Genomic DNA, 17,861 nt, shown 5'->3' on the forward strand with positions numbered 1-17,861 from the left:
TGTTAATGTAATTATAATTTCATAGAAACAAAGGTTAATGACTAACACTTCCTTCAGAGTGACGGCGAGTTCTTGGCTGTGGAACAATAGTGAGTTCGCAGTGACTTGAGAAGAAACGTTTCCTGTTTGTATATTTAAGTAAGCGTCATTATGCAAGTTAGAAGCTTTTAAAATTACCATTGGACGAGTAATCCTGGAATTATTAAACGTACACTCAGGATGCTGGATCGTCTTGTGGCCAAGAGAGAAGACTTTGAACTTGAACAGTTCGGCAGAGAGCAGAGAAATTTGTGACAGATTTAAATAAGTATCAGCGATCGCAGTATGGCGCCTTCCCAGAAGGAACTTGCGATAGGCGCAGTTTGGAAACGAGGGCAAATGATGATTATATCGATTTCGCTCCTGCGTACTGACAGCAAAAGCCGGCATTATGTTAATATTTCCCTCTCATGGATGTTAATACGATCTTATGTTGCACAGATTGTGCATGAGAATCAATACGTACGTTCATCAAATCTTAAGCCACGAACCTCAGGACAGGGCAGCATTTTCTCCAGCTCCGTGAATCGAGCGGAGTTCTTCTTGGGAAACTTTACCGTCAGGCAGCCAAGAACATGTTTCTATTTTAAACGTCCATTATCGTGTTCATGAGAGTCCGCCACTGGATCTTATCCTAAGCCAGTTGAATCCAATCCACACACATCGTATTTAAGATCCGTTTTAATATTATCTCCGCGCCAAGGCCTCTGAAGTTGTTGCTTCCCTTCAGGATTTTTTAATAATCTCTCGTTTCGGTCCTACGTGTGCCCTGATCTTGACATCGATTTGATCATTCTAGTAATTTATCTTTGCTTCATTAAAGAATTTGATGCTGTAATAACAGTGATTTAAAAATAATCACACACACACAGGGCGTCCGAAAAAGATGTATACAATATTCAGTTAATTAAATAAAGGAATATTATTAAACTAAGCCATCACATACGTCAGCATTGGCACTTGGTGAATTAGCGAATGTACGGACCACACTAGTGGGTTCCCCTGGCAAACACAAGACGCGGACATTTCTGACAAACTTAATAGTATTCCGTGTTCTAATGTGTATCACCGACGATACGAAAATCCTCTTCTTCGGGGGACTGTGACATTCCGGTGAAGCACGTACCAAACAGAGCCCGAATCGGAGGGTAGAATTCGACGCCCCTCCTTCTAAACGTAAACCTATTTAAATAATTACTTTGTTGTGGCCAGGAGGCCTTGCGTTGGTCTCTCAGATTAGAGGTCGACACGGACCGGGTCTTGTAGCGTGGATAATGTTCTAAATCGGACCGAGTTCAAGTGGTCGCAGTCTAAAGGTATGGCCGTGTGGGGCTTTCTCGGGGTCATCTCTTTTTTTCTCTTTCTAAAAGAAAAAGTTATTCGATGATGCGCTGATGTTATGCTCATGAAACAGTCGGAAAATTAGTAACAAGCATGGAGAGATGTGACGCTGCTTGCAAGTTGCGGGTTTATGGTCATCGAGGTAAGAAGGAAGTGGACGTGCGCGTTTGGTGTGAATCCCCAGTTTGTGCCTGAGATAGACAGGTCGGGGGTGGAGGGGAAGTACGGAAGATAAGATTGGGCGATTCTCGTGAATGTTTTACAGCGTACAGGAACTGAATGAGAAAAATGTTGTCTCCATTTTTTTGTATACAACCTTCAGTTTAAGGGGCTGATAGGAGGTTCACCTTGAAACAACATTGTGTGTGGTGAGTCGACTGTTTATCTTCATAATAATTTTGTTGTGTGACTTGGCGCATTAATAGACTCGTCGGTATATGCCGACGTTTAGGAGGAACTAATGCCTCCATCTTCGGGGCTGAAGTGGCGATGCTCCAAGTTCCTTTGCAACAGAGAACAGTCATCCAGCCTGTCTTGGTGTCGAGCCCCTTTTGGGACTCGTGACCGGGTCTGGCGGTCGTCATGTGGCGTCCTCTCGGATAAGATGGCGAGGCAAGACTGTCCGTTGTCATCAGTGACGTCCCTTGCCAAAGCTGTACATATTTACACGTCACGGTACGCGTGTGTGCAGACTCGACATTAGCACTTCATTATGTGTAATATATACGACGAGGCTTGTGTCCAGGCCGTGTGCAGCGAGCGGATTATGCCTCGTGTCAAATTGTCCTTCGGTACGCAGGTTCGACCGTCGCCAAGTTTAAGCCTTCTGTTCATGTTTCGTGTATAGGCTTTGCCTTTTCCGATACTGCGAACATTTGTTTTGTGATAATTCTGTGTCACTTCCGATTGCTGCCTGCATAACGTTCGGAACTTTGAACGCCACGTGCAGATCGCAGAACCGCGTGCGTCTTGGAAAATTACCAATGGCGTTCGTGTCGTGTCAAATATTTCTCGACTCTTTCGTGCCGCCATTGATTCCCACTCTTTAGAGCATTGATTGTGGTGTGCCTTGTTTTGGATTTCCGCCACTTGAGGGCCCCTACACCCCCCCCCCCCGTCTCCTTCCTTTTCCCGCTCTCCATCTTTTTTTACTGGTTGTGGGGCGCCCCGGATGATGATCACTCCCCCAGCCTTCCCCCTGTTAGTTTCCAAAATCTTGTCTTGCCTGGGTGTTTCAAAATCGTCGTTTCGGCAGGGTTGAAATCCGGTAGGTGCTGGCGTCCGTCGTCGTATGTCCAGAATATTTGGACTGGTGTTGTTTTGTTTGCTTTGCTTTGTAGGTCAGGCCCACGGGCTGAGTTCGGCCTCTCAAGCGAAATCTAGAACGCTCTCAGTGACCTACAAGTTCATACAGCGGTACAACCCTGGGTACATAGATCACATCCTCACCGTCGGGCACACTTCGAATTTCACATTTCGTTAGAATATTTTATTTGTTCTCGTTTCTGCCTTTCCTCGTCTCCTGCTTCTGTAGTTTTGTCTTCGCGTCTTTAAACGTGAAGTTTTTGACGCATGCGCCTGAGTTACGTTCCTGGCTTTAAAGGCACTTCGATCTTTAGGGTTATCATCGTGCATTGACATTTGTATAATTTTATAGTTTTCTTAAATAACCTTCAGAGGAACTATTTTGTTTACTATCACAGCTTTTTTCCCATTCTGTTTTTACCATTTGCCCTAATGTGCTTCATAAGGCAAGTCACAAAACTGGAATAAAGTTTGAAAATGCTTATTGCATTTCCGTACTTTATATTAAGCTTTCTTCTTGTCCTTGCCTTGTTTTTGTTTTGCCATTCCCAGTAACTGTTTAAGGGCCCCGGGGGACTGCGAAGAGACAGTGCTACTACGTTGATGCGTGTTTTTCGAGAAGGTGGTGACTATCTGAACAGTCATTTTCTGACGAAACAACACTCCACATGAAGGCGGCTATCTTCTAGGTTGCGCCGTGTAGTGTGATAAGAGTTTACAAGAGTTTCAGAGATCCCAGCCGACTCATCTCCCTGATGATGGAGACAGCCAGGACATTTGAAAAACTGGGAAACTCCTACCACGCTACACGGCGCTACAGCCCACTGAATACCTAAAACATCAAAGAGGGCGGATTTGTTTGGCTTGTATAAAAGGCAGAGCTAATAAAATGCTCTTCCCAATGCCCTGGTACATAAATATACAGGGTGATTCTAAAAGGACTTTACAACTTTGAAAGTGTATAGAAATTTATTCAGAAGTCTTACAGAGTCGGCTGAGGTGTGATTTTGTAGCAAAACAAATCAAGTTTTACCTCAAACAATCATTTTGGTTCGATGTTATTGCCATTGGTGATACTGCAGACATCCCACCTGAAATCAATTTCTTGCCAAACACGATCCAACATATCCAGTGTCACTTCTGCAACTGCGGCGGTGATTCGAGCTTTGAGCTCAGTGAGACTGGCAGGTAAGGGTGGCAAAATCTTTAATGGAACCCCATAAGAAAAAATCGAGAGGTGTCAAATCTGGAGAACGAGGTGGCCATGCTATCGGCCCTGTTCGACCAATCCCCCGACCTGGGAAACGGTTATTGAGGAAATCCCGGACTTCTGTGAGGTAGTGAGGTGGCGCGCCGCCTTGCTGGAAGTGAATGCGTCCTTGGCCATCTTCGTCTAACTGTGGTATGAGGAAATTTTCGAGCATATCCAGATACACGATACAGTTGATGGTTCTCTCATGGAACGGGCCGTACACTTTAACTTTGCTACTGGCAGAAAACACATTCACCTTTGGGCTGTCACGAACATGTTCCAGAGATGCACGTGGATTTTCGCTGCCCCAAATCCTGCAGTTGCAGGTGTTCACCTTACCACTGACATGAAATGATTATGTAGTCAAGTAATGTTTCGTCTTTCCCTATCCGATGCAACATTTCTGCACAGAATTCCTGACGAGCCATTTTATCTCCGTCAGTAATTTCTTGCACAATGGTAAGTCTGTATGGTTTTAAGTGAAAACGTTTTCGTAACACGCGCCAAACGGTCGGTTGTGGAATGCCAGTCTCACGAGATGCACGTCGCGTTGATTTCGCATGACTACGGACAAATCTCTCTCTCACTCGTTCCACGACAGAATCAGAAACACGCGGGCGACCTGGAGATTTGTCATGGCGAACAGAACAACCAGACTCAACAAAATTCTTGTGCCAAGAGTAAATTATAGGTCTACTGGGAGGATCCTTGCCATACTGGGTGCGAAAATTCCGTTGAACCATTGTCTCCAATTTCGTTTCTTCAAACCAAAGCACACAGCGAGCGCGATCCGCACCTGTGAAAGTAGCCATTTTGAAATGCACTGCCGCTTGCGCTCGCGGTGACGGAATTCGTTTCTACAGCACAACGTGAGTCAAACTTGATTTGTTTTGCTACAAAATGACACATTAACTGATTCTGTAAGCTTTCTGATTAAATTTCTATACACTTTGAAAGTTGTAAAGTCCTGTTAGAATCACCCTGTATATTCATCATTGTACAGTCACCAATGCATATTCACTACAGTTATCCTTTGACCACGTATTTCTTAAAATGGGGTATTTTATTTCTTTGGGGAAAGAATTATACTTCGGGCATGTAACTGTTATTTTAAAACATCTGTAAACATCGAGTTGGGACTACAATGGGATTCGGTTTTGTGAAGCAGTTTCTGTGAAGAGTCACTTCACTTGTACTGTTGAGGCAACTTCCAGAAACTGGTTTCTTTTTGATGTGTGTGTGCGCGCGCGCTCGCTGCTGTTCTTCTGACTTTTGTTTTACATTGAGATGCCTAAGTGCATTCGTAGATACAGAAGAAAACGTTTGGCCTTGGCAGTGCCAGCGTTGTTCTGGGTATGCACGAATCTTGCTTTACAAGGCTTAAAACTGGATCATTTTTCTTTCTGTTCTTCTTTCAAATTAGTTTCATTGTTGACTCTGACACTTCACAATAATTTGATGTTCCTTCGTCTGCAGGTCAAATCCACTCCTCGTTTACACTGGTAGTTGACATACACTTGGTTTATCATCTCCACAGCTTCCCTATGCATGGTTTTGCCCTTCTTTCGACTGCTGGTCATTTGTAAAGTGTTCATTTTATGTCGTAAACAAATAGAAGACACAAAATATGGCGCATTATTTTCTCAACTGGACTGCATCGATTTTTAGACACGTTGTTGCTGTCGGCCTTCCGTGCTGCCAAGGTCAAAGCTTTTCAATTGCCTGACGAACAGTGGATACCAATTATCCTCATGACTGTGAGAACGTCAGATCTGACTTATTGTTCTGATATAGATTAATTTATGAAGCAGTTTTCATGTGTGATGACATCGCCTGTGTCTGTTCCAGCTGCTTAGCTGACCACGGGATGGCAGAAGCCCACTCAGCTGTTGCGTTCTCCTTCTCTATCACTCACGAAGGCTGGGATGTCAACTTTGATCGGGAAGTCCTGCACCTGGTCTGGCAGTCTGGAATTCGCTCGTGGAAGAAACGGCTTGCTAGATTCAAGGTAAAAATGTTACACTCATATTTAACTTCAATGATGTTTGTATAGATTTGTCATTATTACATGGAAAATTCAACAGGGTATTTTAATTATTTTGTTTGGGTAACATATCTTCACTGAATGTGCCTTTGTTAACACTTTTTTAATTAATGATTATTTATAATTAAACTTTTTTGCAGTTCTCATATGTCACACTGGTATATGAGACACCTTCCTATTTTCGTGGTATTCATGTTTCTAGCCATTGAACTAACATCATCAGCACGAGCTGAAGTGTCCTCTTCATTTTCAGTCTCTCCTGACTTTCTTGCGCCCGTCCTCGTGTCATATACTAAAGCAAGAAAAAGCAATTGCAATAAAGCATGTCTTCCTTTTAGACAATTCTGAACAGGAAATGCATCAGACAAATGTTTACCCATTTGCATTTTACAGTAGGTTCCTTCTATACCATAACTAGTTTTGTTAGTTTGTTGAATTTGTTGGGATTCTATGCAGTACTTGTCTCATAACAGAGTCATTGTACTCCAATTGTTTTTCTCCAGTATCTGTTAAATGCAGAATATCGTCTGTTACATGGAAACAGAATGTAAATTAATCATGCACACATGAAGTAACAGACTCGATCGTCCTTAACCCCAAAACTGGGTTTCATACCAAGTTTACCAATTTGAAGGATTTGGCTCACTGTGAACCTACATTTGGCATTGTTAATCAAAAAGGTTATGAGCCGGCGTAGCTCAGACAGTATAGTGACTAGCTACGAGCTGGACGACCGGGGTTCGATCCCCGACAGGGGCAGAGGATTTTTCCTCTAGCATCTGTGTCCAGACCGGCTGTGGGGCCCACCCAGCCTCCTCTACAATGGGTACCGGTGTCCTTTCCCGTGGGTAAAGTCGGCCGGGCGTGATGCTGACCACTCACCCCAAGTGCCTGTATGGCACAAACTTTACTTTATTTAATCAAAAAGTTTGGTACTTCTAAACAATTAATGCTGTTCAAGCCCAGTAATGAAGGTTATAGCATACAGAGTAGATGGTACTGCAGAATGTTTTATGAAGATGTTTCTCTAGAACTTCTGGTGTATATTAACATTGTGATGTATGTTATTGTGCAGTTCCATACATAAATGTGCACTGAAAAAAGTTTCCTCTAAATTTGTAAACCTTGCTGGTGTAGAAATGTGCTCATACTTTAAAGTGTTCTGTAAACAAATCTTACACTTGTGGGCATGCGAGTTAGCCACAAACTTTATTCATAAAGAAATTAAATGTCTTGTAGTGTGCATGAGTACCACATTACTTATGCAGAGAAAGAATCAGCAAGGATTTTGTGAGTAAGAATCCATCAAGAGACAGAAACAGTTTTACAGTATTAATAAAACTTATTGATGTTTTTCTTATTTATTAGAATGTGTGTCTGTTTCTTTCATGATTTCTTTTTTTCGTTTCTCTCTACTTTTATTTTGTAAGAACTAACGTATGCGATTTTCTTTTTCAGAATAATATCAAGAATGGGATCTATCCAGCTCCATTACAGAGCCTTTGGGCAATTGTTGCCATTTTGGCAGCAGTGCACTTCGCTAAATACGGGATAATTCACACGTCTGTCCATATAGTCTTGATGCTGTTGCCAGCGTATGTATTTGTACATTCAAGTCATTCTGTAACCAAACCCGTTGCCCGTTTATAATTTAGAAACCTACAGAATTGGATATTGCCTGTATTGATTGTACAGCATACTATTATATGATATTCACCCTTTAATGTTTGTTTGATGTTAGGTCAACGCTGCTGTGGGAGCTAGTGGCATGTACGCTACTGGGCTTGATTGTTTGGCTTGCAATAATCTACTCAATTCGCTACTTGCTCAAGATACTTCTCATGTACAAAGGCTGGATGTATGAGCAGCGAGGGAAGGGTCGTGTCATTTCCAGGTGTACCATGATTTGGTTCCTTTTTGTAAAAATTCTCTCCGGTGGTAGCAAGCCGTTGCTCTACAGCTACCAAGGGTCTCTTCCACGCCTGCCCCTTCCGTCTCTCAAGGACACCATGAGCAGGGTAAGATTTATGTTTCTAATTAGTTTTGTACTCATGTTAAAAGAATAATGAAATCAACTCTAAACAAGTGGTTTCATTCATGAGACTTGATTTCAGAAAGTTACTAGACTGAAACTGTCACTGTTGCACCCTGTACAGCAGTGGTCCCCAACGCAGCACCCGCCAAGGCTTTTTTTTGGGTGCCCACGTTGTTACGGAAAGAGGTTATACTGAATAATGAAGGCCGTTCAACCACGAACATTATAAAATCAAAGCGCAGATCTTGACTTACTGATGTCCATCTTGACGATTGTTTGTGAGCAGCAACATCATCCTACACTCCCAAATTTGAAAAAACTGCCCAATGAAATGCAGTGCCAAACATCACACTAACTTCCCACTTGAGTAATAATAATTGTACTTATAAAACTACGTATTTTTGATTGCATGTTTTCTTGTATCATTAAACGTCATGTTGTTTTGTGTATTATTTGGTGTCCATATCTTATTTGTCCAGAGAAAAGAAAATTTGGCTTTGTTAATTGGTTAGTGCCCGCCACGATCTCATAAATAATCAAATGTGCCCGTAGGCACAAAAAGGTTGGGGACCACTGGTGTACAGAATCTCTTGATGACTTTGTCAGTCTGTGTCCTGAAATGCATTGATTTTCTCTGATTCATCAGTGCAAATGGTTTATGCACTGGCACATAAATTTTACTACAGCAGTGGTTGTGACATGGATTCGTGTGGCTCGGCATTCACAGTCACTGGATGTCGTGGAAAATTTCCATTTTTGCGTGGCTCTTGGCATCACGTGCAGAATGTTCTGCATGTGAGCATGAACAGAATTTAAGCATCCAGTATTTTCCAGGAGGTCATAGACACATCATAATATTTATTGCTCATATTGTGTAATAAACTCAGGGCAACACCCACATGTAACTGTGGGAAACTGCATGCACAGGTCTTCATCCTTCCCAGTTCACGTTAACTGGCTCTATGAAGGTGATGGTGATAAATATAAACATGTCTACAGAAATGTATCACATTTATTTTTGCGTTGAAAAGGTACATGGAAAATAGAGAATTTTAAGTCTGTTTCTGAAAATTATAAAGTTTTAACAAGGATGGAAGCTTCGGTTTTGGAGGATAGTCTGCATCAACTGTTCAAGACTTTCCAACATTTTAGCAAAGGTCATAATTTTATGTTTTTATATGGAGAAGTAAAAAGCACACTTAATTATTTCAGAACAAAGCTTCTTGTTAACATCTTGTGCTATAGTATTATTTGGAATTTATTCTCATTTTTTTTCGTGTCCAATACACACCATTCAGCATGGTGTGCATTGGTGGTTAGCAGGATTCATGACCCATCAGTACATGGGTTCGATCAGGACCGCAACATTTAACGCTCCTGCTCTGACCCCCTTTTTGCGAGATGGTGATGAAAGTGGAGTAATTGTTGGGATGCCAGGGAGAAACTGGGGAAACCCCGGAGGAAAACTCCGAGATGCCTAGACCACGGCCTTGCCCAACACAAGTTGTAAATCTGAGCACCGCCGGGAATCGAACCCAGGACCCCAGTATTACAAGCCCAGGGTTCTAATCGCTAGACCACATTTTCATTATAGAAAAGGAGAAAAAATAACTAAAAAATATGAAAGGGGAGGAAAAGAAAAAGAGACATGGAAGGCAGAGAGAAACAGAGTATGACGGTTAGGTAGGAACTTGTATTGACGTGAAGGCCAATCAATTAAAGGTTATGTGCAAAAACAGTAGTTAATCTAACATGGTAAAATGTAAATTAGCTTTGGTGACTCAAGAAGTGAAATTCAGAGGCGACATTTCTGCACCATCTATTATAACTTTCGGGGAATCATCATAATAATGGTCACAAATGTACATATATGAAAATGGTCAGGGTAATTTATTATCAGATGTTTTGAAACCTCAATCAGAGCCTCGGACAGAATGGACCTAACAGTAGGACTGAATGGAAGAGGAGAATTGAGGAGGCCATGGACCGAATACGGACTGGAGAGTCATAGAAGAAGAAGAGAATTTATTATCTATGTCCAGGAGATAATGATTGCTCTGCCAGAAGAGATGCCATGTTTTGAAGTCCAGTTGCATTTACCTGATGCTTGCCATAGTTTGTTCCATATGACATCCAGATATACAGGCCAGGAAAGCCTAGAGACAAATACCGTATTATGTGCTTCGTGTACAGTGTGCTGAGCTTCAGCATTGAGATGTTTGAAGCAGGTCAGGTTGTCCATCATAAAGTAGGTTTGGAACTGCTGTAGAACTTTTCTCCAAGCATGTGTAGCATCACAACACTCATCTTTCCAGCAAGGAACGGGCGCACAATGTCTCGTGGATGGTTGGTAGGTGTGGGAAGGCACGCCTTGGAATAAAGAGATTGTGAAATATTCCACAATGTTATCAGTGGATGAAAATTTCTGATCCTCGAATGATTGACTGACTGAACACGTTCCTCCCAGTCAGTGTATTTTATGACACAATTCAGATGAAAATCAATTGGGCATTGCAAAGAAATGTGGATATTTACTGGGTATAAATAGGAAATAATGAACCGTACAAGATAGACTCTGGGTGGATGAGGTTCCTGACTTGAGGCATGTCTGCACCTGTGTTTTAAAGGGTTCAAATCCCAAAGCAGTATGAATGGTGGAGATATCTGTGACAACAGATATTTCAGTTTGGCTTGATCTGTTGTGCTAGTGGGAGATGAATATCATTGAGAATTACTGAGGGATTGGGCAAGTTAAATGAAACATACTGCAGAGTCCTGTAGTGCAATTGGGAAGTTAACTGTATGTAGTAAATGCAGCCATTAACTAAATCCTGGTGCTGAAATGTTCATGTAAACATCTCTGCCTTATAGGAGCACTCTGTTTATGCAACAAAAAAAGAGAGATGAATGAAACGACTGCTTTTGCTTTCTGTGTGACAATTGGACTCCTGTTATCTGCCATCTTACAGACTGACTTGCTTCGGCTGTATCAGTAGCAGCACAGTATTCTCCTACCAACTACAGTAATCTCTGTGAACTACTGAATTCTCAGGCAAAGTTTGGTATTTGTTCCTTATATTATGTGTTAAAAAAATAAATGTGTGAATATTTTATTTGTCACTCTGTGTATTTACACACAGATACTTTTGATATAAATATTGTTAGAAGTTACCTAAATGTTCCGCGCCATTGTGATATACATAGTTGTTTACTTAAACTATTCTTCATGCTTGTGAGCCGGGATAGCTCAGTCAGTATAGTGACTAGCTACGGGCTGGACGACCGGGGTTCGATCCCCGACAGGGGCAGAGGATTTTTCCTCTAGCCTCTGCGTCCAGACCGGCTCTGGGGCCCACCCAGCCTCCTCTGCAATGGGTACCGGGGTCCTTTCCCGGGGGTAAAGCCGGCCGGGGAGTGATGCTGACCACTCACCCCCATCTAGTGCCGAGGTCAAGGAAGAGAGGAGCTATACCTCCTCTCCCCCCAAGCGCCTACATGGCGTATAGTGGGACAAACTTTACTTACATTCTTCATGCTTGTAAAATGCCGAGTTTCACAGCAGTTCATTATGTATCACTGTCACTGAAATCTAAAGGAAACATTTATGTGGCCACTGTTTTGTTGATGTGCTTCCATGCATCAACTCAGACCCTGTATTAAATGGTCCCAGTGCCACACTCACCTCACAGGTTCATGCAGCCTCCATGGTCTTATTATCAATTGCAAATGAGAAAGTATGAGGTTTGGATTTGCACCCATTGGCATAAAATTATACCGTGTTTGATGAAAATCAGTCCATTTGTTTAGAAGTTGTATGGGGAACAAACATTCAGAAACATTGTAATCTCATGAGTTTACTGTTTATCCTCAAGAAAGAAAAGTACCAGAAATCCATTCACTGGTAATTATAATTTTCAATTTGTTTACTTGACTTGTGTGTGGATATTGTGTGGTCTTGTTATATTAATTTTATTCTGTTATCTTTCTCGGATTTCTGTGTAAATAATAATTTTATTATATGTAATGATTTTTTCCATTATTAGACATGAGGCTGACTTTGTAATTATTTGTAGTATCTGCGGGGTGTGCGACCTCTGCTGAGTGAAGAAGATTATTCGAGGATGCACAAGCTTGCTAGTGAATTTGAGAGAGGAATTGGTGCCAAACTGCAGCGTTACCTTGTTCTCAAGTCATGGTGAGTTAATATTATCATTGCACTTTGTCTCGGCGTTAGAAGTTGTTTGGTTGTTTCTGTAGAAAGTGCTGCATTACGGCTTGTAAGAATTAAAATATACTTGTCTTCACTTTTACTGAAATCATATCGGTGCAGTGTGTCATGTGATAATAATTTTTTCAGGGGGTCCTCTACATGTCAGGGTTACACGCCAGAAAAATGTGATGTGTATTGAAAGAATGCAGCGTGAGAATTTTCTCTGTTTGAATTGCATTAGGTCGGACATGGACCATAAGAACATCCAAACTGTCAAACACTTCATTGAAAACAATTTTAACATTTCTAGACAGTGTTTTTTTATATTAAAGCTTAATTTACTCAGTTTTAAGACAAAGGTGCATTCAGTTGACATTTTTAAAATGTGTCTACCGCAGTGTGAGAATTTTCTGCAATGTTCGTTGCAGCATTTTTTTCACCTGAGTACCGCAAGGCCCTCGAGTTATTTGGGTTCTCTTTTTAAAGAGAGGCAGGGATTTTTTTCCTTCATCCTGTTTATTTAGTTATAGCATAATGTTTTGGAAACTGACAGACAGTTTTCTTTTGTTTTTATTTTTTAACCAAACAACGAGATGAAGGAAAATATTGAAAAATATGTATGAATTTAAAGAACACTTTTTTTGTTTAACAGATTTTTCCCTGATTGAATAAAATATTATTATTATATTAATTAGGTATGTGAAACATTTACAGACAATTTTTGGAGTACTCAGGCTATAACTTAAGTCCTTGTGTCAGACAACAGAATATTTTTGCATTCTCTTACAGTCGTGGTGTGACATGTGTTTACAGGTGGGCTACTAACTATGTGTCAGACTGGTGGGAGGAATATGTGTACCTGCGTGGTCGCTCCCCTCTTGTCGTCAATTCAAACTTCTATGGTATTGACGCTATCTTGATCAACCCTGTACGTACCCAAGCAGCACGTGCTGCAACTGTCATCAGCATCTGTTTGCAGTTCCGTCGCCTCATTGAACGCCAGGAACTGGAGCCTGTATGTTAACCTATGTTATGTTTTGAACACAAAGGCCAGTAAAGGTCAGGAGTCTCCATAGGTCAGGTTCTTTAAACACAATATCAAGAGAATCAGCAAGATATAGGCTAGATTTAGTGGGAGGATGGAAAGTCTGATGGGACGAGGGTGGCACTGAACCAGCAGATGATTATACATACTATGGATATGAGAATACTGATCATCGCTCAGCTACAGGATTTTTCATATGTAAGGGGATCATATGAGCAGTTAAGAGGGTACAGTTTCTTTGTGATTGAAGAGTGTGTTGGTGCGATACTGTTATTCTGGATGCGCATGCACCAACTGAGGATATATGTGATGACATGAAGAGCAGCTTTTATGAGGAACTAGAGCATGTATTCAGTTTCCCTGATGAGCATCACATGGTCATTTTGTTAGGAGATTTTAATGAAAAGTCAGAGGGAAGATATTTTCAAACCAACAGTTGGGAATGAGAGCTTAGACAAAAGTAATAATAATAATGGGGTGAGGTTAGTAAACTTTGCGACATCAGAAACTTTAGTTTTTGAGGGTACAATGTTCCCATGTTGCAAAATTTATAAATACACCTGGAGTTTTCCTAATGGAGAAATTCTTTTAGAGGTGCTGGCTGTGATACTGACCACTGTTTGGTGGTTGCAAAACTTTGGAGAGGCTATTGATAAGTAAACAAAGAGCACACATGTGTGATATGCAGGGATATGATACAAACTTAATTTTTATGCATTCTGTGCTGGAAGTGCATAGGGACACCACATTATGGGCTGATTGTGTCTGTCCAGTCAATTCAACTCGAGAACTAGTCGACAGATTTGGTTGAAATTTGATGTGGAGTTTGTTCCATTCTATATGACCTCAAAATTTTACTTTTGAATATCCTGTGATTGGTGATTACAAAATGAAATAAGGAAAATCATGAGTTAGATATTGAGGTGCTGCGATATGGTGGTCAAATTGGGAAATCTCTAAGAAGGCGGATTTAATTCCTATACATTCACATTGTAAAGAAAGCATCAGGATATTATGTGTATTCCAGTACCAAACACACTTTCTAAGCTTGTTGTTCTAAGTTAGAGTATTAGTGCAAGATATGGGCCCATTACTTGTACTGTATTGCGTGTGTAAGACGTCTGACAGGTTGGCCAAGTGGATCTTGTTGAATGCCGTAATATTCTTAGCATGTCTGTGGAGGCATGAAAATGATTGCACATCTCCTTAGTTTCCAACTGGGCAGTGCAAAATTATATTATGTCCCTTCGAATGGTATGGCTGAGGATGGAAAATTCATTTCTCATTAAAACAAGGTGTGCTTCTAGAAGCATGTCTGCAAAGTCATGAGAAGTGCAATGTCATTAAGTGCATATTCTGAGACCCACATCTTGATGTTACCCTGATAAACATTGGTGCTGTTAGTGATGCACGTGTTGAATGCTTTCAAGAGAAATATCCGTGATGGAAAATCAATATCAGGGCAAATGTAGCCCTGTCATTGAGGGTGCATAATGCTAGACAAGTGTAAATTATCAGGAGGTACATTTTCGGTGATTTAAATATTCAGTTTCTATTTTAATGTCATTGCTGCATGTTTGAATTAGTCCACATTTCAGTTTTGGTTCGGTCAGACCTGGGGAGTGATAGACAAAATTAAGATAATCATTATCCCAGCATTGAAAACCTAAGATCCAACTATTTTTATACATGTGGCAAAATGTTATTTTTTGTCATGTTGTGTAATAACTTATTACATTAATGTTGCAGATATTGATCCAAGGGCTAGTGCCATTGTGTTCGTGGCAGTATGAACGTGTATTTAACACGACCAGAGTTCCTGGAATGGAGACAGATCGCATAGTTCACCACACAGACTCAAAACACATTGTTGTATATCACAAAGGAAGATACTTTAAGGTGTTCATATATTTTCGTGGTCGCATCCTCAGATCTTGTGAAATTCAAATGTAAGTTTGTCATCTGTAGAAAAGAATGAAGTCAGAATTTGGGCACTGTGAAAGATGTAATGCAACAAGTGAACTGCAGCAAGCATAACCATTTACAGTTTTGGATGTAAAGTGTTCATTTGCTCATGCTGTAATATTATCAATGTGTATGGCTTTTTATGCGGGGGGTCAAAGCATGTAACATACGCATCCAATAGTATGTGGTCTCTTAGAACAGCGACAGATAGCAGTGGCAGGTGAACAGTGGTATTTCAGAGTAACCTTTGGTATTCAGAATTACAGCAGTAAGCTTTTGCTTGCAGTTTGTTTTGTATTAGATTAGATTTGTCAGTGCTCAAGGCCTTATTTAGATGATTTTTATTGTGTCCTTGATGCTTCCTTACTGTCCTTAAAATATTTACTTCCTTTCTTTGACTTTCTCCTGCTTTTCCTTCAACTTTCACAGTCTTTTCCATTGTTTTTTATTTTGTTATTCTCATTTTAAATTATAGTGAAAAATTACTTTAAGTAGTCACAATTTAAATATGACCCATGAACAGATAATTTAAAGTCAACTTATAACACAGACAATGAACAAGTGGAGTAACACTTGCGATCAAGCTAGAAGTAATCAGGGAATTCCACATTTACTTACATGAGGAATGTGATTCAGTTTGGCATTTTTCATTTCCATGACATTTTCAACAAGACCAGTCAGTATTCACAATAATTTTTAAGGCAATATTGTGTTTAATAGAACATTTAAGGTAGCCTGTAAGAAGCCTCGTTATGCGCACAGGCCATGATAATACTCCAGCATTAAGAAATGGGAGAAATGAGACTTGTCACCTTCACACTTTGGCCTCCTTTATCCCCTGTGGTCATTTACTTATAACCAGTAGTTTAAAAGAATTAAATCGGAAATAATTGCTGGTATAATGAAAAATATGTATCATTCATAATCAAGGTAAGATTTGGACTCCACAAATGAGATTATAATTTTGCTTAAATGTTTTATTAAAAATAAGACTTTAACATTGTAAAAATGTTTGAGTAATAATTATGAGAACAAAAGCTGAGATCCGAAATGCTGTGACTGATGTGACCCTTAGGCTTGTCAGTCTTTCAACAAAATGTCTGTATTGAGCGTGATGACAGATTTTGCCACTCTTATATTATTCTGAAAATGCTGATCTACAAATGTTGTCCCATCAGGGAAGGTATCTGTACTAACGGCTTTCACTGTCTTGTGCTTCTCATAAGATTTCTTAATGTCATTGATGTTGAACCTGTTATTTGTTGCTGTCACATTTATCTGTTCTGCCTCCTTATCCAGACACAGGCACCAGTGCACTTTTGTTTTAATTTGGTCTGTAAAAGTGGTTATTTAAAAAAATTGTTTTGTTAAGAACCTGATGAAGACTGGTATTGTTAATGCTTTAAGAATAGTAAGTCTCATAATGTTGTTCTTTCTTTGGTATAATTCATCGAACGTTGAAGGAATAATGGGATACAAAAATTGTTGTATTGTTTTCTTTTTGTAATTAACAACTTTATTTACATTATTTTGTTGCTTATTGAATCAGCCAGTATGAAGAGTTTGACAAAACATTGTATAATGGTCTATTCTAAAGGGTTATGACAATAGCGTAATACAATATGGATTGTTGGGTTTTGGGACCTTGTCCATCGTCTGATGTTATAAAATCTCACAGCTTTTTGAGGACTGGATCTGTCCTTGTCTTTCCCTTTACCACACGTGAAGACAAGGACAGATCAGTCCTCAAAATGCTGTGTAATTTTATAACATCAGATGACAGACAAGGTAAAACAAATCCAACAATCCACATTGTGTAATGTAGTACGTTCATGAGGCACTGGGTTTGACAGTTTTGTGCATTTCCTCAGTTTCTCCAGATCCATTCTGAGACCGTTTTGGAAGTGCATGCCACAGGCACCTCCCACAGTTTTTGCATCACATCATTCATAATGATTCTAACATGTCAATGTCTGATATGATGATGTTAATTAATATAAGAAATGAAAGCACTCGGACAGACGGACCTAACAGAGGACCAAATGGAAGAGGAGAATTGAGGAGTCCATGGATCGAATACGGACCGGAGAGCCATATAAGAAAAAGAAATGAAAGCAACTGTGAAATGTGATGTAAAGCGTTATTAGTTCTACAAGTTGGGAATTCATTGCAAAACAACATTTATTTTGCAGGCAGCTTGAGCAGATACTGTCTGATGAATCACTGCCAGCCAAAGGAGAGGAAAAGTTGGCAGCTTTGACTGCAGGAGAGCGAACAGCTTGGGCAGCAGTGCGCCGGGAATTCTTTTTCAAGGGGTTGAATCGTCAGTCGCTGGATGCCATTGAAAAGGCTGCCTTTGTAGTTGCATTGGATGACTTCCCTTATGAGTTTGATGAGGTACGGTGTTACTGAAGAATATGTTGAAGATAATCATAATACTGGTGTAGATTTGAAAACCTTATGTTCTTTGATCACTATTTGCCTTTTATCATGAATGAAATGTGAGCAAGATACTGTTTATCAATTTCAGCTAAAGAAAATACATTGCAACAATATTTGTTTACACTGTGTAGTCACCTTCAGCATGTACTTGTATTTTGCTACATGTAAAAAGTATTAAAATTG

General features: G+C 40.2%; 1 protein-coding gene across 2 annotated transcripts in view; it reads left to right on the forward strand.

Moving 5' to 3' along the window:
• The window catches only part of whd (carnitine O-palmitoyltransferase whd), a 52,184-nt gene that overhangs the window by 13,386 nt on the left and 20,937 nt on the right, over positions 1-17,861 (forward strand). Inside the window, exons 1-8 of one of the 2 annotated variants that reach the window (XM_022062101.2) lie at positions 5,271-5,290; positions 5,786-5,945; positions 7,440-7,576; positions 7,723-7,999; positions 12,090-12,211; positions 13,040-13,241; positions 15,021-15,220; positions 17,429-17,633. In XM_022062101.2, coding sequence (XP_021917793.2) covers positions 5,805-5,945; positions 7,440-7,576; positions 7,723-7,999; positions 12,090-12,211; positions 13,040-13,241; positions 15,021-15,220; positions 17,429-17,633 — 1,284 coding nt within the window. In that variant the 5' untranslated portion in view covers positions 5,271-5,290; positions 5,786-5,804. Of the gene's footprint in view, positions 1-5,270; positions 5,291-5,785; positions 5,946-7,439; positions 7,577-7,722; positions 8,000-12,089; positions 12,212-13,039; positions 13,242-15,020; positions 15,221-17,428; positions 17,634-17,861 lie in introns of those variants that run through there. The other variant, XM_022062102.2, reaches the window with a different exon arrangement.

Source organism: Zootermopsis nevadensis, unplaced genomic scaffold (genome assembly GCF_977971745.1).
Source record: "Zootermopsis nevadensis isolate Lab colony 2312 unplaced genomic scaffold, Znev_1.0 Znev_ptg000013l, whole genome shotgun sequence".
Classification (NCBI taxonomy): domain Eukaryota; kingdom Metazoa; phylum Arthropoda; class Insecta; order Blattodea; family Termopsidae; genus Zootermopsis; species Zootermopsis nevadensis.